Below are 23630 nucleotides of genomic sequence, written 5' to 3'. Positions count from 1 at the left end.
ACACCATGGTTCCTGTACCCTACCATCCTTACCCTGTCTCATTAGAACCTACCTGTGCAGAATGTCACACAAATATCCCCTGAACATTTGCCACATTTCAGCCGTACATCCTCTTTCTTAATGTCTATATGCTCGAGCTTTTCAGTTCGCTGTCAGTCATCCCTACAATCGCCAAGATGCTTTTCTGTAGTGAATACTGAAGCAAAGTAGTCATTAAGTATCTCTGCTATCTCCTCCAGTTCCATACATATTTTCCACTGTCACACTTGATTGGTCCTATTCTCTCACATCTTACCCTCTTGTTCTTCACATATTTGTAGAATGCCTTGGTCTTCCTGCTTGCTAAGGCCTTCTCATGGCCCCTTCTGGCTCTCCTGATTTCATTCTTAAGGTCCTTCCTGCTAGTCTCAATTTTGTGGATCTCTATCATAACCTAATTTTTTGAACCTTTCATAAGCTGTTCATGTCTTCTTGACTAGACTTGTAACAGCCTTAATAAACCACGGTTCCTGTACCCTTAATATCTACATGCTCAAGCTTTTCAGTCTGCTGCAAGGCCCTACAATCGCCAAGACCCTTTTCCGTAGTGAATACTGAAGCAAAGTATTCATTAAGTACCTCTGCTATCTCCTCCGGCTCCATACACACTTTTCCACTGTCACACTTGATTGGTCCTATTCTCTCATGTCTTATCCTTTTGCTCTTCACATACTTCTACAATACCTTGGGGTTTTCCTTAATCCTGCCTGCCAAGGCCTTCTAATGGCTCCTGCTGTCTCTCCCAATTCCATTCTTAAGCTGCTTCCTGTTAGCCTTATAATCTTCTAGATCTCTATCATTACCTAGTTTTCTCTACGGTTCCTCTACCCTACCATCCTTTCCGTCTCATTGGAACATATCTAGGCAGAACCCCATGCAAATATCCCATGAACATTTGCCACATTTCTTCCGTACGTTTCCCTGAGAACATCTGTTTCCAATTTATGCTTCCAAGTTCCTGTCTGATAGCCTCATATTTTCCCCATACTCCAATTAAACAATCCCCTAACTTGTCTGTTCCTATCCCTCCCCAATGCTATGGTAAAGGAGACAGAATTGCAATAACCATCTCCAAAATGTTCTCCCACTAGAGACCTGACCAGGTTTATTTCCCAATACCAGATCAAGGACAGCCTCTCCTCTTGTAGGCTTATCTACATACTGTGTCAAGAAACCTTCCTGAACACACCTAACAAACTCCACCCCATCTAAACCCCTTGCTCTAAGGAGATGCTGATCAGTATTTGGGAAATTAAAATCTCCCACCATGACAACCCTGTTATTATTACACCTTTCCAGAATCTGTCTCCCTATCTGCTCCTCGATGTCTCTGTTACTATTGGGTGGTCTATAAAAAACACCCAGTAGAGTTATTGACCCCTTCCTATTCCTAACTTCCACCCACAGAGACTCCGTAGACAACCCCTCCACGACTTCCTTTCCTGTAGCCGTGACACCATCTCTGATCAACAGTGCCAGACCCCCACCTCTTTTGCCTCCCTCCCTGTCCTTTCTGAAACATCTAAAGCCTGGCACTCTAAGTAACCATTCCTGCCTCTGAGCCATCCAAGCATCTGTAATGGCCACAACATCATAGCTGCTTCTACTTCTTCTCTATCTATCCTGTGCCCTGAATTGCTCCCAGAAACTCCAGCCATAATCTGTTGTTCTCCCTGCTCATGTGTCCTTCCAAACAACTTTGGGTAGCTCCTCTCTCATGACTTTGTCACCCTCTTCACTCCATTAATATACTTGACTTTAGATTCTCCTCCTCAAATTGCAGGGTGAATGCCATTACATTATTCCATCATGCTGTAATTGGTAGCCCACATCGTGATTTCTGCTCAGAGGCCTGTATCTAACTTTCATCAGGGTCTTTTTACCCTTGCAGTTTCTGAACACCACCCATTCTGCACCTTCTGATTCTATGTCACTTCTTTCTCAGAATCTGATTTCATTTTTAACGAACAGAGTCACACCACCCACTCTGCCTACCAATGTGTATCCTTCGATGTTAATTCCCAACTATAATCTTCTTTTCAGCCACGACTCAGTGACACCCACAACGTCATACCTGCCAATCTCTAACTCCACTACAAGGTCATCTATCTACCTTATTCTGTATAGCGTGTGTATTCAAACATAACACTTTCAGTTCTGTATTCATCCTTTTCAATTTTGTCCCCTACAAGGTCATCTATCTACCTTATTCTGTATAGCGTGTGTATTCAAACATAACACTTTCAGTTCTGTATTCATCCTTTTCAATTTTGTCCCCATTTTACACTGTAAGTTTGCCCTACCACCTGCCCATCCTTTGTCTCACTACACACTGCCTCTTACTTGTAAACCAAAAGCCCTCATCACTTCAATCCCACCCCTCCCCCTGCCAAATTAGTTTAAACCCAACCAACAGCTCTAAGATTTAGATACACAGGTATTTAATTGTAAACAGGGAACAGGTATTGGGGAAGAGATAATCTGGTAACTTAGGATTGTTTGGGAATGGGTTCTATTTTTTTCCCAGCAGCATCTAAGACAACTACTCAAGACTGGTCTTACCTGGACTGCCATCTCCTGCCATCATTCCACACTCTGCCAAATGAAGGCAGCCAGAAATCATCTGTTTCTGATAAGTGGTTGAAATTTGCACCAACACGATTTGGAGGAAGTTTCTTCAGTTTCTCTCTTTCTCCTAAGGGAACAAAAATTTAGAAAACAGATTTCCCACAAGTTTGGTCTGCTCTCAGAGAAAGTATATATACCTTCAAATATTTATCCAAATCCTTATTTATCAGTAGTTCTCAAAATAGTTCCATGCTGCATGCAAGAAGGCGGCTGTGAAGGTTAAGTCACTGGGTATATATAAAGTGGAGATTGATAGGATCTTGATTAGTAAGAGTGTCAAAGGTTATTAGAAGGCAGAAAAAAAAACTGGGTTGAGAGTGAAAATAAATCAGTCATGATGGCATGGCGGAACAGACTCGATGGTCTGAGTAGCCAAATTCTGCTCCTTTGTCTATTGATCCAAGGACAATCAATTGCCATTGTTGCCCACAACCCCTGGAGTAAGTAAAATCAAAACAACCAGAATATCACACACATACTTTGCTGGATAAACTCTTCATAAGAAGGTCCAATTGTTTTTTGTGCAATGTTTGGATCCTCCTCATCAATAAGCCAGGGTGGAGTTGCACCTGCATTTAGACGTAGATTACATTACATTAGTGTCCAATCACTGGAACAAGGTTTTAATTGGAATATGGTGATTAATAGCGAAACACAGTTAACTGCATAGGATAATATTTATTTATGATATACACATTAAAGGTCTAGCAGGTGAATTTGAAAAGCAGATTCCAACTAAAAGTCACGTAGATTGCAGAGGTACAAATCTTTAAAATCTGCAAAAATCTTTTTAAAAATTTTCAATGTAAATGCAGATTTGTTATTGGAGTGTTCATGTTTCTGCATATAGAACACACCAAAGACATTTTATCTATAAGGGCGTGATTATGGGCTGCAAACAACTGCATGTTACAGACATTGGAAATCTAAGGAGTATCAGTGTAAAAAGCAAAAAATGCTGATAACATTCAGGAGGGTAGTGAGCAACTGTTTTTCCACTACAGACGCTGCCTAACCCACTGGATATTCTAGCATATTTACTGTACTTCATTACCACACAGGTAAAAAGGTGCTTCGTAACAGCACACTTAAGTGATCATTACTACCTTTCAATCAATCTAGTAGAAAATGCAAATAGTTACTCCACCGTATTTAGTCTCAAGCTGTCCACCCCACTCCTCCTTCCCCCTTTCAAACACCAAAAAAGTACATCACCTGTGTGAATATTCCCACTTTCTGATTCCGGTATCAAGAACTGTAGAAAGTCAGCAGCAAAATATTGAATTAAGTTCTAAACAGTAGTACACTTAACTTATGAAAACTTATAACATTTATTAATTTATAATACTGAATTTATTCTAAATCAATAAATTGCCAAAATACATATCAATGTTGTCTTAAACATTTTCAAACAAGATGTTCGAAGGCTTCCAACAGTATAAACTGTCCAAGCAACACACACAAAATGCTGGTGGAACACAGCAGGTCAGGCAGCATCTATAAGGAGAAGTACTGTCGACATTTCGGGCCGAGACCCTTTGTCAGGACTCACAACCTGACGAAGGGTCTCGGCCCAAAACTCGACAGTGCTTTTCCTTATAGATGCTGCCTGACCTGCTGTGTTCCACCAGCATTTTGTGCGTGTTGCTTGAATTTCCAGCATCTGCAGATTTCCTCATGTTTGCGTATAAACTGTCCAAATAACTTATAAAACAGCAAAAGATCAATTGGTAAGTCATTTTAAAAAATACTTTATTTCTCTTAAAAAGTTTTTGATCCATTTGTTTTCAGAAATAAAACTTTAACTTGGAGTATTTTTACAGAAACATTTGTAACTTCAGAAAATAACTGGCTGATGCTTAGAGAGCAGAATTGGGAATGGAGCGCTGGTGATGAAGTGAAGAACAAGGAGCAGTCCATCCAACCAACTGGGGAAACAACCTTCCTTCCTTATTGTACCCACTGAGCCTTAACACCAAAAGACATGGGAGCAAAACTAGGCATTTCAGCACATCAATTCTGCTCACCATTCCATCATGGATGATTTATTAACCCTCTTCACCCCATTCTCCTGCATTCTCCTTGTAACCTTTGATGCCGTGATTAATCAAGAATGCATCAACCTCCACAGATTCACTATCCTCTGGCTCAAACCCACTTCAATGCCAACACATGTTTTCTTAGATACTAGCATGAATGGAGCATTGGTTGATTGGTAAGTAGTAAAGAGTGGTAATAAAGGGAGATTTGTCTGGTTGACTGCTGGTATTCTGGAAGGGTTGATGTTGGTACAGTTTCCTTTTACATTATATGTCATTGATTTGGACGGTAGAATTGATGGCTTTGTGACCAAGTTTGCAGATGATATAAAGGCATGTGGAGAGGCAGGTAGTGTTGAGGAAGCAAAGAGGCAAAGAAATGGCTGATGGAATACAGTCAACACACACAAAATGCAGGTGGAACACAGCATCTATAGGGAGAAGCACTGTTGACGTTTCAGGCCGAGACCCTTCGTCAGGACTAACTGAAAGGAAAGATAGTAAGAGATTTGAAAGTAGGAGTGGGGGGGAATGTGAAATGATATGAGAAGACAGGAGGAGGTGGGGTGAAGCTGAGAGCTGGAAAGGTGATTGGCAAAAGGGATACTGAGCTGGAGAAGGGAAAGGATCATGGGACGGGAGGCCTAGGGAGAAAGAAAAGGGGAGGGGAGCACCAGAGGAAGATGGAGAACAGGCAGGGTGATAGGCAGAAAGAGATAGATAAATAAATAATAAAGGGGGCTAAATAAATCAGGGGAGGAGGGGTATTAACAGAAGATAGAGAAGTCAATGTTCATGCCATTAGGTTGGAGGCTACCCAGCCGGTATATAAGGTGTTGTTCCTCCAACCTGAGTGTGGCTTCATCTTGACAGTAGAGGAGGCCATGGATAGACATATCAGAATGGGAATGGGACGTGGAATTAAAATGTGTGGCCACTGGGAGATCCTGCTTTCTCTGACGGACAGAGCGTAGGTGTTCAGCGTAACGGCCTCCCCATCTGTGTCGGGTCTCACCAATGTATAAAAGGCCACACCGGGAGCACCGGACACAGTATACCAAACCAGCCGCTCACAGGTGCAGTGTCGTCTCACCTGGAAGGACTGCCTGGGGCCCTGAATGGTGGTGAGGGAGGAAGTGTAAGGGCAGGTGTAGCACTTGTTCCACTTACAAGGATAAGTTCCAGGAGGGAGATTGGTGGGAAGGGATGGAGGGGGGACGAATGGACAAGGGAGTCGCGTAGGGAACAATCCCTGTGGAAAGCGGGGGGGGGGAGGGGAAGATGTGCTTGGTTGTGGGATCCCGTTGGAGGTGACGGAAGTTACAGAGAATTATACATTGGACCCGGAGGCTGGTGGGGTGGTAGGTGAGGACAAGGGGAACCCTATCCCTAGTGGGGTGGCGGGAGGATGGGGTGAGAGCAGATGTGCGTGAAATGGGAGATATGTGTTTGAGAGCAGAGTTGGTGGTGGAGGAAGGGAAGCCCCTTTCTTTAAAAAGGAAGACATCTCCTTCGTCCTGGAATGAAAAGCCTCATCCTGAGAGCAGATGTGGTGGAGACGTAAGAATTGTGAGAAGGGAATAGCATTTTTGCAAGAGACAGGGTGGGAAGAGGAATAGTCCAGGTAGCTTTGAGAGTCTGTAGGCTTATAGTAGATATCAGTAGATAAGCCGTCTCCAGAGATGGAGAAAGAAAGATCAAGAAAGGGGAGGGAGGTGTCAGAAATAGACCAGGTAAATTTGAGGGCAGGGTGAAAGTTGGAGGCAAAGTTAATGGAGTCAACGAGCTCAGCATGCGTGCAGGAGGCAGCGCCAATGCAGTTGTCGATGTAGCGAAGGAAAAGATGGGTATGGATAACCGTATAGGCTTGGACAAAAAGGCAGGCGTAACTGGGACCCATGTGGGTGCCCATGGCTACACCTTTGGTTTGGAGGAAGTGGGAGGAGCCAAAGGAAAAATTATTGAGAGTAAGAACTAATTCCGCTAGACGGAGGAGAGTGGTGGTAGAGGGGAATTGGTTAGGTCTGGAATCCAAAAAGAAGTGGAGAGCTTTGAGACCTTCCTGGTGGGGGATGGAGGTATATAGGGACTGGACATCCATGGTGAAAATAAGGCGGTGGGGGCCAGGGAACTTAAAATCATTGAAAAAATTCAAAGCGTGAGAAGTGTCACAAACATAGGTGGGAAGGGATTGAACAAGGGGGGGGATAAAACAGTGTCAGGGTATGCAGAAATGAGTTCGGTGGGGCAGCAGCAAGCTGAGACAATAGGTCTACCTGGACAGGCAGGTTTGTGGATCTTGGGTAAGAGGTAGAAACGGGAAGTGCGGGGTGTGGGAACCATGAGGTTGGTGGCAGTGGATGGGAGATCCCCAGAGCTGATAAGGTTGGTGATGGTATAGGAGACAGTGGCCTGGTGCTCCTTAGTGGGGTCATGATCAACAGGTAAATACTGTGTCGGGAAGTGTATGGTCAAGTCCTTCAGCAGAAGAAATAAAAAAAAATAGTTTATTTTTCCAAATGGGGAAAAAAATTCAAAGATTTAAGGTACAAAGGTACATGGGAGTCTTTGTGAAGGATTCCCTAAAGGTTAGCTTGCAGATTTAGTCAGTGATCAAGAAGGCATATGCAATGTTACCATTCATTTTGAAAGGACCAGAATATAAAAACAAGGACATAATGTTGAGGCTTTATAAGGCACTGGCAAGGCCTTAGTTGCAGTGTTTTGAGCAGTTTTGGGCTCCTTATCCAAAAAAGCATGTGATGCCATTGGAGAGGGTTCAAAGGAGGTTCACAAAAATGATTCCAGGAATGAAAGGCTTTTCATCTGAAGAGCAGTTGATGGCTCTGGTCCTGTACTCACTGGAATTTGGAAAAGGGAGATCTTATTGAAACCTATCGAATGTTGAAGGGCCTTGACAGAATGGATGTGGAGAAGATGGTGGGGAGTCTCAGACGAGTGGGTATAACCTCAGAATAGAGGGACATCCATTTAAACAGAGATGAGGGATTTCTTTAGCCAGAGGGTAGTGAATCTGTGGATATATATTGTTGCCACAGGAGCTGAGGAGGCCAGGTCATTGGATATATTTAAGGAGAGGTTGATAGGTTCTTGATTAGTTAGGGCATGAAGGCAGGAGAATAGAGTCAAGGGAAATGGATCAGCCATGATGAAATGGCAGTGCAGACTTGATGGGCTGAATGGCCTAATTCTGCTCCTATGTCTTATGATCACTGCCTCCTTAGTGAGCTTATGGTAAAGGAACCATTATCAAATCTGGGTCACTGCATAACACCCAATCTAGAATTGTTTTTCCATGAGTGGGCTCAACCACAAGGTGCTCTAAAAAGTCATCTTGTAGGCATTCTACAAATTCCCTCTTGGGATCCAGCATGAACCTGATTTTCCCAACCTACCTGCAAATTGAAATCCCTGCCATGACTATCATAACATTGCCTTTTTTTTTTTTTAAAACATGCCTTTTTTATCTCCCGTTGGAATATGCAGCCCATATACTGGCTACTGTTCAGAGACCTGTATATAACTCTCGAAGTCTTTTACCCTTGTAGTTTCTTAACTCTACCCACAAGGACTCACATCTTCTGAACCTTTTACCTCTAAGGATTTGATCGCATTTTTAACCAACAGCCATCACAACCCCTCTGCCTAAACTTTCAATACAATGTGTATACTTGAATGTTAAACTGACAACTACAATCTAGTTGTATACCAACTGTCCCCATCCTCAGTGCTATTTCTCTAATTCCCATCCCCCTGCCAAATTGGTTTAAACCCTCCCCAACAGCTCTAGCAAACCTGTCTGCAAGGATATTGGTGCCCCTTGGGGTTTAGCTGTGACCTGTCCTTTTTGTACAGGTCATCCTTCCCCAGGGAGATCCCAATGATCTAGAACTCTGAAACACTGCCCCCTGCACTAATCCTTCAGGTTCTGCTTTTCAGTTTTCTGCTCAACTCCCAAAATTCTCTCTTCAGGACCTCCTCCCTTTTCCTACCAGTGTGTACCACGACTTAGGGCTGTTCATCTTCTCAGTTTAGAATGCTCTGGACCCAATCCAAGATATCCCCGACCCTGGCACCTGGACGTCTCTTTCATATTCACAGAATCTGCTTTAATTATGGAATCCCCTATCCCCTACAGGCAGCCCTTTTCTCCCTGCTTCCCTTCTGCGACCCAGAGCCAGACTCAGCGCCAGAGACACGGTTGCTGCGGCTTCACCCAGTAGTTCATCCCCCACAACAGTATCCAAAGTGGTATTCTGTACTGCCTGACTATTTCCTTTCCTTCTCCTGACAGTCAACTGCCTCCTGCCACTTCAGCGTGACTACCTCCCTGTAGCCCCTATCACCTTATTTTCCCTTATGAGCCGAAGGTCATTGAGCCATGGGAGTATTTTCAGTAACATCTCTCATTCCAATAAACTCCAGAGAATACATCCTTGCAACACACACAAAATGCTGGTGGAACGCAGCAGGCCAGGCAGCATCTATAGGAAGAAGTACAGTCGAAGTTTCGGGCGAGACCCTTCATCAGGACTAACTGAAAGAAAAGATAGTAAGAGATTTGAAAGTGGGAGGGGGCGGGGGAAATCCGAAATGATAGGAGAAGACAGAAGGGGGAGGGATGAAGCTAAAAGCTGGAAAGTTGATTGGCCAAAGGGATACGCAACTGGAGAAGGGAGAGGATCATGGGACAGGAGGCCTAGGGAGAAAGAAAGTGGGAGGGGAGCACCAGAGGGAGATGGGGAAGGGGGGGGGGGGGGTGTGTGTGTGTGTGTCTGTGTGTGTGTGTTAAAAAGGGGAGGGGGCATTAATAGAAGTTAGCAAAATCAATGTACATGCCATCAGGTTGGAGGCTACCTAGACAGAATATAAGGTGTTGTTCCTCCAACCTGAGTGTGGCTTCATCTTGACAGTAGAGGAAGTCATGGATTGACAAATCAGAATGGGAATGGGACGTGGAATAAAAATGTATGGTCACTGGGAGATTCTGCTTTCTCTGGCAGACAGAGCATAGGTGTTCATACCCCCCCACTTCTGTGTATCCCTTTTGCCAATCAACTTTCCAGCTTTTAGCTTCATCCATCCCCCTCCTGTCTCCTCCTATCATTTCGGATCTCCCCCTCTCAAATCTCTTACTATCTCTTCTTTCAGTTAGTCCTGACGAAGGGTCTCAGCCCGAAACGTCGACTGTACTTCTTCCTATAGATGCTGCCTGGCCTGCTGCGTTCCACCAGCATTGTGTGTGTGTTGCTTGAATTTCCAGCACCTGCAGATTTCCTCGTGTTTGCGAGAATACATCCTTGGTTTACTTTAATATCTGCTTTAATTGCAACCTGTAATTCTTAGAACTGGTTTACTGAGTTTTCACCATGCATCCGTGGCAAGCATCCCATCTTAAGTAAGGAGGTAGAAATTACACACCATGTTTCGTGTAGTTTCAACTGGCCATGTATCACTAGTATGACATCTTGTGCACTTAAATCCTTTCATTAAGCAAAATACCATTTAAACCTTTCATTCACTAATTGGTTTTTAATTACTTTTGTACAAGCAGACCCTAGTCAACTTGAACATCTCACGATGTTCTGGTCCTCTAAAGCCTCTCTACACTCTCAACACAATTCCAAGCTGTTATGTATTATCAGACAACACAGAAATATGGTTTGGTCCCCTCAGCCAAATTGTTGGTACCGTATATCGATTGTAACTCACTGGGATCCAAGCACAAATCCCTGCAGTGTCCCACTCATCAAAGGCTGCCAATTTTGAGAAATATCCACATATTCCCATTTATTGCTCTGTCTGATAACCAGTTCTCAATCCATTTCAGTACATCACACCAACTTCACTCACTCTTAGAAAACTCCTGTTCGCAAGCTTACTGGCAGCATGACACCTCAGATCAGCCACTTCATTAGTTTCCCCTTACTTTGTCAGAGCCACAAAGAATTCTAGTACATTAGTCAAACATGATTTGCTTTTCATTAATCCATGTCAGAACAGTACAGCACACTACCGGCTCTTCAGCCCACAATGTTGCGTCGACTCTTTAACCTACTCTAAAATTAATCTAATCCAATGCTCCATAGCCCTCCATTTTTCTGCCTAATGTAACTGCCTCTACCACCATCTCTGGCAATGCAATGCATGCACTCACCACTCAATGTAAAAAAAGAAAAATTAACCTCTGACATCAACCCTATGCTATCCTCCAATCACCTTAAAATGATGCCCCCTTGTATTAGCTATTTCTGTTCTGGGGGAAAACAAATGTTTCTGGCTGTCCATTCAATCTACGTTCCTTATCATCTTGTATATCTCTATCATGTCACTTCTCGTCCACCTTCATTTCAAAGAGAAAAGCTTTCCCACACTCAAGGTATCCACTTAAGATGTGCTCTCTAATTCAGGCAGCATCTTGGTAAATCTCTGCACCCTCTTTAAAGCTCCAACATACCTCTTATAATGAGGTGACCAGAACTGTTCAATTCCCATTTCTTTTCTCAAGGTGTTCTGATACATCTTTCATTCCAGTGGCTAATAGATTTGTAGATCCCATTCTCTCCACTTGTAAATAGTAGGGGCTACTAGTCATTCCATAAAACATTTGTTTCAGGACCAACAGGAACACTGGATCTAGAAAACTTCTTCACATAAACCACATTATGGTGTTGTTGAGTGGAAGTTTGTGCCTGGCATTACAGCAATGATCCCATTAGTATAAACCAACTTGTTAGGACTGCACATCTGTTGCTCCAGACCATTGCAACAATCAGCATTGAGAGCCAAGGAGCTCCAGAATGGAAGTGGGCTGGAAGACCAAATGCAAAGATTCACTCAGTCTCATTTTAAGCTTGAGAGTGATTCACCCCATTGCTCAATGCAATAAAATTCTGTATAGTGGCTTTGGAGATAGTACCTTTTTAATGTATTTGACATACAGTACTACCCACATAACCAGTACTTAATTGAAATCCATTACCTGGTTACCAATGAACGTCAAGGTTTGTCCATTTCTCCTATCACCAGAATGACAAGTGGAGTTCACTCCACTCGGTCCAGGTTGTATCTCTTCGCTGTTGTAGTTTCCAAGACTATGACTTGCAGAGAAACAAACATTCTGTAAGAATGAAGCTCTCTTTTCCTTAACTGAGATTAATATTACAGTTTATTGAGGGGGGGGGGGGGGGGAGGAGAGAGAGAGAGCTGCTACGTTGTACGTACTAGTGGCAGTGGCAGGCTGACTATTCTGGGTATTTAATGCAGGCTAAACTAAGGATCTACAACTCACTATATAATGACACTTGGCACATTATTGCTTTGTTCTGCTCTTGTATAACTATTGGAAACATGGCCATTTTTAACTTTCACCTCTGGAATTCATGGTACAGTACTACCAAATGTCTATTGGGTATTCCTATCAGCCTTGTTAGCCACAATATTTCCCTTGCTGATTGCCTTTTTACTTTCCTGTTATATAGGTTTTTCATCTGTTATAACAATCTAGCTGTGCCTTTCTTGGGGAAAGATGAGATGGACACACACACAACAGCAGCATTAACAGCAAAAGCTATTTTCTCTTAATATAACTCTTTAAAGCCTACAGTTCAGTTAACTGGGAGAACTGATGCTCTGATTCATACATACAGAGAGAGCAGAGGAACATGGGAATGTGATCAGGCACCTCAGACATCATGCCTACTCCATAGTGGCTGACACTAGATGTCCACCTTTGTCACAACTACCTTATCAATTCCATTAATCATATGTGCTATCAGTCTCAATAATTAAGTTTGGGGAGGAATTGCTCTTGGAGCTATGAATATTCTGTAGTAATTGTAAAATTTAGAATTACCTCAATGACATTCAATTTATATTGTTTTGGTGGGACACTACTGCAAAGACAGCAATCTTCAAAAATCTTAATGTCATCCCATTCAAGATGAACCTTCATGTGAGAGTACTGATTAAGAAGAGTGTGTGTAGAACATTACACCAAAACTCCTCATCCTACTCTTCCTCACCTTATACTTTCCCATAATGGATAACAATCAGAACCCAGAACTTGGGCAGGGTTTCCCTCTCCCTCATTTTGAAGCCAGTTGCTGCCTTTGTTTAAAATTGCTCACAGACAATGCATGAAACAAAATACACTTACCCATCATAACAATTGAACTCGCAGTGTTTGCAGCCATCGAGTGAATTCAGCTCTTCCTGTGGCTGGTTTTGATTCAGGAAAAAAAAATCAACACTTTTTAAAGCTTAAAATACTACATCAATAACTATTGCACGACAGAAAGCTAAGCAAACAAATTTTACATGTACAAAATGCTCTATCATTTTCATGCTTTCAAAAGAGGAATAATTTATATTTTGCGAATAATCCATAATCCTGGGGTTGGAAGAGTGTGAGTATGTGAGGAAAGGGGTTTGTTTTCTGTTGTGTTCTGTGTTGTTCTGAACATTGTGGACATGCTTTGTCAGCGCTAGAATGTGTGGTGACACTTGCGAGCTGCCCCCAGCACATCCTTAGGCGTGTTGGTTGTTAATGCAAGTGACCTATTTCACTGTGTATTTCCATGTACGCATGATAAATAAGTGAATCTGAATCAACACACGAGCTTTCCTTGTGTTACTTCTGGAGAACAGCCCTCTTGCTAGAAACTCATTCTCTTAACCGCTTTGGCAAATTTCGGGATGGGTACATTCGTCCCCCTCATGTGTGAATAGATCTGATGACAGTGCTTATGACACAAACATGGAGAGTTGCCCACTCTCAAGAATGGAGAAGTGGAGAGAAGTCATCTCTGCTTCAACATCAGAAATCAAATGCAAATCCATAGATGCCCAAGCCAATCAGGGTTAGGTGTTTACTATCATAATGAACAACAAATGTGGGCTGGAGGGAGGACAGAGAGGGATTGTGAAGGCAGATCAAAAAAGCATATTGATATTTCTCAATTTTCAATCACCAACATATTTTTTTACTGTTCGCCAAATTTAACAAAACCTAGTGTTCAAATGTGCTACTTAAGTATTTATTTAAATAGAGCAGTATAGTACAATTGTTCATGACAACCCAATGCAACAGGTACATGTCTTTTCTCTGGATTACTGTAGCTGTATTTACTACACACCCTTTTTTTGTTATACAATTAAAGAGGGCTTGCTTAATATTGTTCCAAATACTGTAAAAAAAAAAAGAATTTTAAAACAGCTAAAGAAAAATACAAAATGTATTAAACTTTTGATCCACAGTTTAACAAATGCTGTTAAACTGTAGATTAGGAATCAATCTTCTTGCTGTAATGAGGGATGTTTTAATAACTGCTTTCTGATTCTAAGCACATCTATTTCTATTGTACCTAATACAATGAATCCCTTAGTTCTGCAAGAAGGCTTTAGAACGCAAAGCTAAGAACTGGGAATAACCTGGATGGAGGAACACAATACCGCCTGCAAGTTTGAAAACTTCCTTAACCAAAAGTACACAGAGAGCAAGGAATCTGCAGAAATACTACACAAGTCAAATGCAGTCAGAGCCCATCTACTTCAATCCATTTCTCTTTGTTTCCTTGGATAATACAAAGGATTGTTCTCCACTGTACTCCAGAAAAATCAGAAGTTAAGAATCAGAAGAAAACCAAAGACAGAAAAAGGATAGAATAATTTAGCTGTTAATAGTCTTATTTCAGGGACACTACATCAAAGAGGTTGAGGTCAACTTTGTGATTTTATTTTCTGGTTCTTAAGGCTTTGTGTCGTAGTTGTTATAGTTTGGTTGGGGAAGAACAAAAGGCACAAAAATTATTTTAGATTTTTAACAAAACTGTTCCTCCTTGGTGAGAATGGTCCTTTTCTGTTATGTAACACAAGTAACTGAAGTCCCCTGATGTTGCAGAATCATGCCAGATCAGATCCTAACCTCATGCTACATCAACATATGAGAAACCTTTAAAGGCAGGAATAGTGGGTGGAGTATCAAAAAGAGGGTAAAGGTTGCTAATGACCGAAGCTCAGATCCCAAGCCTTGCAAAAAAAAACCTTTCATTTATGTAGCAGCCAAGAACAACTCCACTGATGCTCCAAGGAAGATCAGCTAAAATAGCAGCTAGATTCAAATGAACGTCTATGGCTCAACTCCACACTGCTATCATAGAACAGCAAGAATAAACCTAATTTAGACTTGTCGGAATCATTGTGAAATTTATAGATGAATTGATGTAAAATACAACAGTTGCCATGGATACTGTCCAGACTCATCCAGGTAACACCAACCTCAAAGGCAGCCTGTACTACCTCTTGCCTTCTTCGATCCACTTCTCGAATATACTCTGCTTCCTACAGAGGATGCAGAAAGTGACAAAGTCAATCATAATTGAAGTGTAAAAATCAAGAGACTAGAATAAAAAAAAGTTACAATGGTTAAATAGAGCACCATACACAATTTATTACTGGTAATTAATACACACCCCCTTTGACCTTCACTAATTTTTACTAATGCACCACAGCTTGGTATGGAAACTGTTCTACTTGTGACTGCAAAAAACTGCCAAGTTGTGCCAACAGCTCAATGCATTATGGAAACCAGCCTCCCCTCCACGAGCTGCTTACACTTCTCACTGCCTCAGTAATGCAGCCAGCATAATCAAAGATTCCATCTACCCCAGACATTCTCTTCACCCCTCTCTCATTGGGCAGAAGATACAAAAGTTTGAAAGCACAACACCAGGCTCAAGGGCAGCTTCTATCTCAGTGTTAGATTATTGAACGCTTACCCAGTATCATAAAATGGACTCTACCTCACAATCTAACTCGTTACGACTTTGCACCCTATTGTCTACCTGCAGTGAACTTTCTCTGTAACTACAACACTTTACTCTGCATACTGTTATTGCTTTCCCTTATATTATCTCAATCCAAAGTTTAATGAATTTATCTGTATGAACGACATGCGACAAGTTTTTCCCCCATTGTACCTTGTTACATAGAACACACCACTGTACAGACTTTTTGGCCCATAATGGTGTACCGACCCTTCAACCTCCAAGATCAATCTAACCATTCCTTCCCACAGAGCCCTCCATTTATCATTTGTCCATGTGCCCAAGAGTCTCTTCAAGGTCCCTAATGTATCTGCCTTTAAAACCAGCTGGCAATGTGTTCCATACATTTGCCACTCTCTGTATATAAAAAAACAATTCTGACATCCCCTATACTTTCCTCGAATCACCTCTTATATTAGCCATTTCCACCATGTGAAAAAGTCTCTAGCTGTCCACTATATGTCTCCTATCTTATACAACTCTATCAAGTCACCTCTCATCCTCCTTTACTCCAAAGAGAAAAGCCCTAGCTCTCTCAACCTATCCTTATAAGACACCCTCTCTAATCTAGGTAGCAAACTGGTAATCTCTTCTGCACCTTCCCCCTAAAACTTCCATATCCCTCCTACAATGAGGCAGCCAGAATTGAACACAATACTCCAAATACACGTAAAAATAGAAAAACTAATTCACTAACATAATTTACTATGATGGGTACGTACGTACATACATACATACATGTGAATAAAATAACCTGTGTAAAGTAAGTTGGCACTGTTAATTTCTTTTTTAAATTTGTAGAGAAGGGAATTCCTACAAAAACATCAATTAGACTGTGACTATACTAAAACTCTACTATCTTAGTTCAATATCAGAACAAATACATGTACATATGCAGCAGGAACTACAACTATCCCCTGCAGAATTACAGCAGAGTACAAGGAGTTTTCTGGCCTACACTGCATGAATAGATTAATAACCAAGTCATGAAAGCATCTAGTTATGCAGGATTTGTTGTAGAATATAGCATTCCATTCTCTGTATTTTTTGAGTAACCCAATTAATTTTCTTTAAAAAATTATACTTTTACATATATTCCGGAATTGAACATTGTGGAAAAAGGCCAGTAATATGAGGGACCTGCTTATGCACTGTTTGTTTCACTTCCATCAGGGAGGAGGCTACATAGCATCCACACCAGGATAACCAGATTCAAAATCAGTTACTTCCCCTAAGCCGTCAGGCTGATTAACACCTCCACCCGTTAACTTACCCCATCACCAACCACTACTTCCACATTACCTAGCATCATCATTATGTACATACAATCAGTCCATGTATACAACAGTTACTTGTACATTGTCTTTTATAGGATTGCTTTTATATTTATAGAGGATTTTAAAACTTGTGTTATTTATGCTTAGTGTTTTATTTTGTGCTGCTTCGGATCTGGAGTAACAAACATTTAATTCTTCTTTACACTTGTGTACTGAAGAATGAGAATAAATAATCTTGAATAATGATGGCGAACTCAGCAGGTCAGACAGCCTCTATAAACAGTCAATATTTCTGGCAGAGACCTTTCTTGAATGAACATTGAAAATTGCTTTAAATGGTTGAGAGAAACTACAGGTCTTTTGTGATAGGGTTAACACCAATAACCTTTTGGGGTTGTTTGTTCCTCCCCAAACCTCTCCCACTGTGCCTCCATTAACCATGCACTGCTTATAATTTAGAGTGGAGGCAGAAAACGCGTTTCTAAAACATCAATTGATACAGACTGCTAGGTGCAAAATGGAAAAGCAGAATGATGTAACCACCAATTTTCCCATCATCAGTTTCCACAGCAACACTCCAGACCTTTCTGCAGTATAGCTGACATGAAAAATATATGCAGTGATAAACACAACCTTTAATTTTAAGTGCTTTTCAAAAAAACTCAAAGTCCCAAATAGTTTAACAGGCAACCAATTCACTTTTTTTTGGAAATCTTGAATCTAGATAGATATATATATATATATATCTCAATCAGCACATAATGTGCACAAAGAAAGCTTTATAGTAACAGCTATGGGCTAACTGAACAATTAATAATAATTAGTTTTTTATTATATTGATGTCAGTTGAGAAATAAGATTGCCAATTCCCTTCTGCAAATAGCGCCACACGATCTTTTATATCCAAACAAGGGATGCATCTAAAATAGGTCACCTTCAAGGGGTGGCATGGTAGCACAGCAGTTAGTATAACACTATGACAGCACCAGTGACCAGAGTTAAATTCCCACCGCTGTAAGGTGCTCGTAGGTCTTCCTGTGACCTCCGGGTGTTTTGTTTTCTTCCTACATTCCAAATAAGTAGGTTTGTAGATGTAATTGGGCAGCGTGTGCTCATTGGGCCAGAAGAGCCTGTTAACATGCTGTGTGTCTAAATAAAATTAAATAAAAAGGAGAGCACCCTCTCAGCATAATGTCCTGTTCAAACCAAAAGGAGAGAATGGTGAGCAAAACCAAAACTGATTCCATGACAGGGAATCCCTAGAGCTTATTCACTCACATCAATTCTAATCGACAACTACCTGTTTAATGTAGTCATCCGCTTTCTCTTCATAGTTTTCCACTGCCTTTGCAACAGCCATTTTGAACCTTGATAAATGAAGAGGGAATTCAGGTTAAACCTGGATGTTATTATTTAACCCCACTTTAAAATGCACCTTTATTGTCACTGGAGGCTAACTAAGAAAGCAGATAAATGATTTATACTGACCCTACCCCCACTCAGACCACCACTAATGGTGTGATGCACCTCACCTGTATCCTCCTTCAAGACTCAGCCAAGGGCATTATGCCTCTCAGCCCCAATCTCCTGCCTTCTCCCCGTATCGCTTCATGCCCTGAGCAATTGAGAATTTATCAACCTACTTTAAATATACCCAATGACTCAGTCTCTACAGCCACCTGTGGCAGCAAATTCCACAGATTCTCCATCCTCTATCTAAAGAAATTCCTCCCCCTTTGTTTTAAATGGACATCCCTCTATTCTGAAACTGTGTTCAGTGGTCTTAGACTCCCCAACCAGAGGAAACATCCTCTCCACGTCTACTCTATCGAGGCCTTTCAACATTCAATAGGCTTCAATGAGATTTCCCCCCCCCCCCCCCCTCCATTCTTCTGATTTCCACTGAGTACAGGCCCAGAGCCATTAAAAGCTCCTCATATAAATAAGCCTTTCTTTTTCAATATTTTTATTGATTTCTTACATAAAATGCAGAGTACAGTAGGATATATAACATTATCAATTACAATATATTGGAATCACAAATAGTCTCATTACCCCACATCCATATAAATTAAATTTAAACATAATATTGAAAAGAGATAATTTTATTATACAAAAAAATCTAAACCCACTACCAGAGGGAAAAATAAACAGCTGTTCGGTTAAATAAAAAAGAAAAAAATCCCTATCATATAGTAAAACATTATTAGCCAACATCTGTGCTTAATAGCAAATCAAAGATTCTGAAAATAATTCAAAAAAGGTCCCCACAATGTTAAAAAAATCTTGTCTAGGTTCAGAAATTGAACAGCGAATTTAAGCAAGACATAACATCATGTAACCTATGAGTAGGTGGCGTGGCATCCTTCCACTTAAGCAACAATGCCCTCCTGGCTGTAAGAGAAATAAAGGCCAAAATGTGCAAATCATGTGTCTCCAAAATAATATCATTTCCTCCAACAATACCAAATAAGGCAAAGGATTAGGTTTAAAATTTACTTTAAAAAGCTCTGAAAAAGTTTGGAATACTTCCAATATTTTTCAAGACTCAGAGAAGTCCAAAACACATGGATTAGTGAAGCTTCTCCATTGTTACATCTATCACAATAGGGAGATATATCAGAATAAAAATGAGACAGCTTATCTTTAGTCATGTGGGCCCTATGAACCACTTTAAATTGTAGAAGGGATTGATGGGCACATAACGATGAGGTTTAACAAATTTAAAAATTTCATTCCAAGTATCCTCAAAAATTGGAATCTGTAAGTCTTGTTCCCAGAGATTTTTAATTTTGTCTAAAGGAATTTCTCTAATTCCCAACAACATACCATAAATATTAGATACTAGACAACAGGGTGACCTGTTGGGGCACCCTTTGAGAGAAAAGTAGAGCAGTCTGATGTGAGCAGAATGAACATTAAATTTTCCTGAATGCTATTGGTATTGCTTTGCTCTGGAAATTCAAGAATAAAAACCACTTTATTAAAGAAGAAAGACATGTAGCAAGGCAAATATAGCTCCTCCTCGTTTAACGATGGCAATATTTCTGGTTGAATGCCACCCTTGCGCCTCTCATTGTCATTCTGGAGACGTGCAGTCTTTTCATGCACCGTCTCTTCATCTCTCCTGCTGTTTGTTCTTTGTCTCTGATCTTGGAGACGTGCATTTCTCAGCTCCTTTGTCTCTTCCTCTCTCCTCCTCCTGTGCCTGTTGTTGTCATTCTGGAGTCGTGCAGCCTTGGCCTCATCTGATTCTTGTTCTCTCCCTCTCCTTGCCACTTCCCGACAATGTTTGGTGTTAGCACTTGACCATAATGTCCCCCTTCTCTTTCCACGCAGCATAATTAGGCTGACCTTTTTTTACCCTAATGCTGGATGGAAGATACGAAGAAGTAATACCAGAGGAAGCTGATTATTCTTGATGATGTGGCTGGCGCTCACCTAAATGGATGTGATATAGTCACCGCTGTCCTTTGACTGCAGCAAAGGGTTTTATGGGTGTCTCGAAGTATGTCATTATGAGTTAGGGGATGTTATGTCATGCTTAAATTTAAAGAAGATCCGATGTTTAGTTTTTAAATCTAGTCAACATTTGAGTTATTTTCAAAATCTTTGATTTGTTGTAAAAGTACAGATGGTGCATAATAATATATTTTATTGTATGATCAGGGGTTTTTCCCCTTTTTTCTTGCTTTTCCTAACAGCTCTGACTTTGGTAGTGGGTTTAGATTTTTTCTGTATACTAAATTTTTTATATTTCAATATTATGACTTAATTGTTATGAATATAGGGTTTAGTGATTGTAGCTATTTTTAATACAATATATTTGATGCTTTTTATGACTTATAATATATATATTGTACTCTGTATTGCTTTATGCAGAAACTAATAAAAATATTGAAAGAGAAGTACATCATTACAATAAGATTTTTTATCTTATTGATGGGTGGCAGTTAGATCTGTCCCAATCCTGCACGTACTGATGGTGATATATGACCGCTCAAAATAGAGCTGCCCTGCCCTTTTGCTCCGGTTGGTGTCGCTCCTGAGGCTGGTCATGCGTATGCGTCTTGGTGCCTTGTCCCAACATTGGCTCTCAGGTGAAAACTGGGCTGTTGATTTTGGGGAATGAACAATTTTATATGGATATATAACCTTGAACTTTGTCTGCATTCTGTATGTTAGTGCATTTTAAGTCGATTTAGCCAAAAATAGTGCTGCTGTAATGCACCGTTTGCACTAATTGGAGGTCACAAACAGACAGGCAGAGTATGAGAGTTTTAGTAGTATATAGATAAGTCCATTATGGAAGGGTTTCAAATAAAAAATTGTATCAAGTAAATTCTTATCTGGACTTTTAGGAAACTTATGTACTTGAGAACGCAAAAAGTCTGTAATTTGTAAATATCGGAAAAGATGGGTTTTGGATAGGCTATACTTAGCTGACAGTTGTTCAAATGAAGAGAGACCATCTCCAACAAACAAATCCTGAAAACATTTAATACCCAATCTATTCCACTCTTTAAAAACTACAGTCATAGAAGGTTTAAAAAAAAAGTTAGAAAAAATGGGACGAAAGTGAAAACTCAATAAACCAAAATATTTTCTAAATTGTACCCAAATCCACGAAGTGTGTTTAACTACAAAATTATCAGTTAAATTACTTACAGATAAAGGAATTGAGGATCCAAGAAGAGAAATAATAGAAAATTTATAAACAGAATTAGCTTCTAAAGAAACCCAGACTGGACAGTCCTCTCGATTAATATAATGTAACCAAAACACAAGATTGACTGCCCAGTAATAAAACCTAAAATTGGGTAAGGCTAAACCTCCATTCATTTTAGCTTTTTGAAGATGAACTTTATTTAATCGAGAAATTTTATTTTTCCATATATAAGATATAATAGGATCCAGAGAATCAAATAAGGATTCAGAAATAAAAACAGGTATGGCCTGAAATAAATATAAAAAATTAGGCAAAATATTCATTTTAATAGAATTAATTCGGCCAATCAATGATCATATAAGCCTTTCAACCCCAGAATTATTTTCATGAATCCCCTTTGAACACTCTCCAATGCAAACACATCCTTACTTAGATAAGGGGCCCAAAACTGCTCTCAATACCCCAAATCAGGTCTCACCAGTGCCTTATAAAATATCAACATTACATCCTTGCTTTTATATTCTAGTCCTCTCAAAATGAATGCTAGCATTGCATTTGCCTTCCTCACCACAGACTCAACCTGCTATTTAACCTTTAGGGAATCCTGCATGAGGTTTCCCAAGTCCCTTTGCACCTCAGATTTTTGAATGTTCTCACCACTTAGAAAATAGCTTACATTTTTATTTCTTCTACCAAAGTGTATATCCATACATTTCCCAAGCCTGTATCATCAGCCATTTCTTTGCCCGTTCTCCTAATCTATCTAAGTTCTTCTGTAGCCTCACTGCTTCCTCAACACTGCCTGCCCCTCCACCCATCTTCATATCATCCACAAACTTGGCCAAAGCCATCAATTACATCATCCAAATCATTAACAGTATCATAGTCCTCCATATCCCTCCGATCCATCTACTTATTCAATCTTTTCTTAAATGTTACAATCAAACCTGTAGCCATCACTTTCTGCTTGCAGCTTGCTATACACTGACACCACCCTGTGAGTAGAAAAATTCCCTCAGGTTCCCTATTAAATATTTTCTCTTTCACTCTTATATGACCATGGTTCAAGTTTTTTTCCTGTGGAAAAAGCCTGCTTACATTCTATACCCCTCATAATTTTGTATATCTCCATAAAATTCCCCCTCATTTTTCTAAGCTCTAGGGAATAAAATTCAAACCTAGTCAACCTTTCCCTATAACTCAGGTCAAGTCCCAGCAACATCCTTGTAAATTTTCTCTGCATTTTTTCAATCTTATTAACATTTATCTTGTAGGTACGTGACCAAAACTGCACACAATACTCCAAACTATAGAATATTCTATAACATCAGATAGTTGCTCAGGCACCCACTGCCACAGCAGAGTGAAAGCCGTTCAGATGTCTGACCCTACTGCCTAATGTGTGCCAGAAGGAACTGACAACGCTCCACCCTGCTCTAGCCTCTGCAGCAATGTTTTTATTCAGCGTAATTGGAACATTCATTTGTCATTGAAAAATAACTCAAAATAAAGAAATAAAAAGCAGACACGTACTAGCAAAACCTTTAGATACAGTAGATCAGGTTTATACAGACTAACAAGTTCCCTTTAATGTAGATTTATGCAAACCTCAATTTTAGTCAATAAAATTCAGTATTGAAATTTATTGCTTACTTTTCATAAGCATCTGCAGAGAGGAGAAACTTCTCTTTTAACTTTTTGTCAGCTTTATTTTCCCACCAGAATTTGTTGGTTTGTTTCAAATGTTCCAAGCTGCAAGAATAGAGAAATCAGAATCAGGTTTATCATCACTGTCTTGTATTGTACAGTGCAAAGATAAAATTACAAAATCAAGTTGCTCAGCAACCAGTTAAAATAATACTCCTATATTGTAGCAAATTAAATCTTTCACACCATGATTGCGTTACCAGAGTCTTCCCTCACTGTAGCTATACAGGTTTCCCCCACTATTCGAAGGTAGAGCGTTCCTATGAAACTGTTCGAAAGCCAAAATGGCGTAAATCGAAGAAGCAATTACCACTGATTTATAATGGGAAAAACTTTTGAGCGTTCCCAGACCCAAAAATAACCTACCAAATCATGCCAAATAACACACAAAACCTAAAATAACACTAACATATAGTAAAAGCAG

At 40.4% G+C, this 23630-nt stretch overlaps 1 protein-coding gene across 2 annotated transcripts in view; it reads right to left on the bottom strand.

Moving 5' to 3' along the window:
• Positions 1-23630, bottom strand: part of cenatac (centrosomal AT-AC splicing factor) — a 59437-nt gene that overhangs the window by 16749 nt on the left and 19058 nt on the right. The window contains exons 3-10 of one of the 2 annotated variants that reach the window (XM_073030148.1): positions 23153-23251; positions 18131-18197; positions 15006-15068; positions 12886-12947; positions 11710-11821; positions 3883-3922; positions 3147-3236; positions 2602-2734 (exon numbers count right to left, since the gene is read on the bottom strand). In XM_073030148.1, the coding sequence (XP_072886249.1) occupies positions 2602-2734; positions 3147-3236; positions 3883-3922; positions 11710-11821; positions 12886-12947; positions 15006-15068; positions 18131-18197; positions 23153-23251 (666 nt within the window). Of the gene's footprint in view, positions 1-2601; positions 2735-3146; positions 3237-3882; positions 3923-11709; positions 11828-12885; positions 12948-15005; positions 15069-18130; positions 18198-23152; positions 23252-23630 lie in introns of both variants that reach the window. The other variant, XM_073030147.1, reaches the window with a different exon arrangement.

The sequence above is a fragment of the Hemitrygon akajei genome, chromosome 26, assembly GCF_048418815.1.
Source record: "Hemitrygon akajei chromosome 26, sHemAka1.3, whole genome shotgun sequence".
NCBI lineage: Eukaryota > Metazoa > Chordata > Chondrichthyes > Myliobatiformes > Dasyatidae > Hemitrygon > Hemitrygon akajei.
The sequence above is the reverse complement of the archived record's forward strand: the minus strand, read 5'-3'. Positions and strand labels throughout refer to the sequence as shown.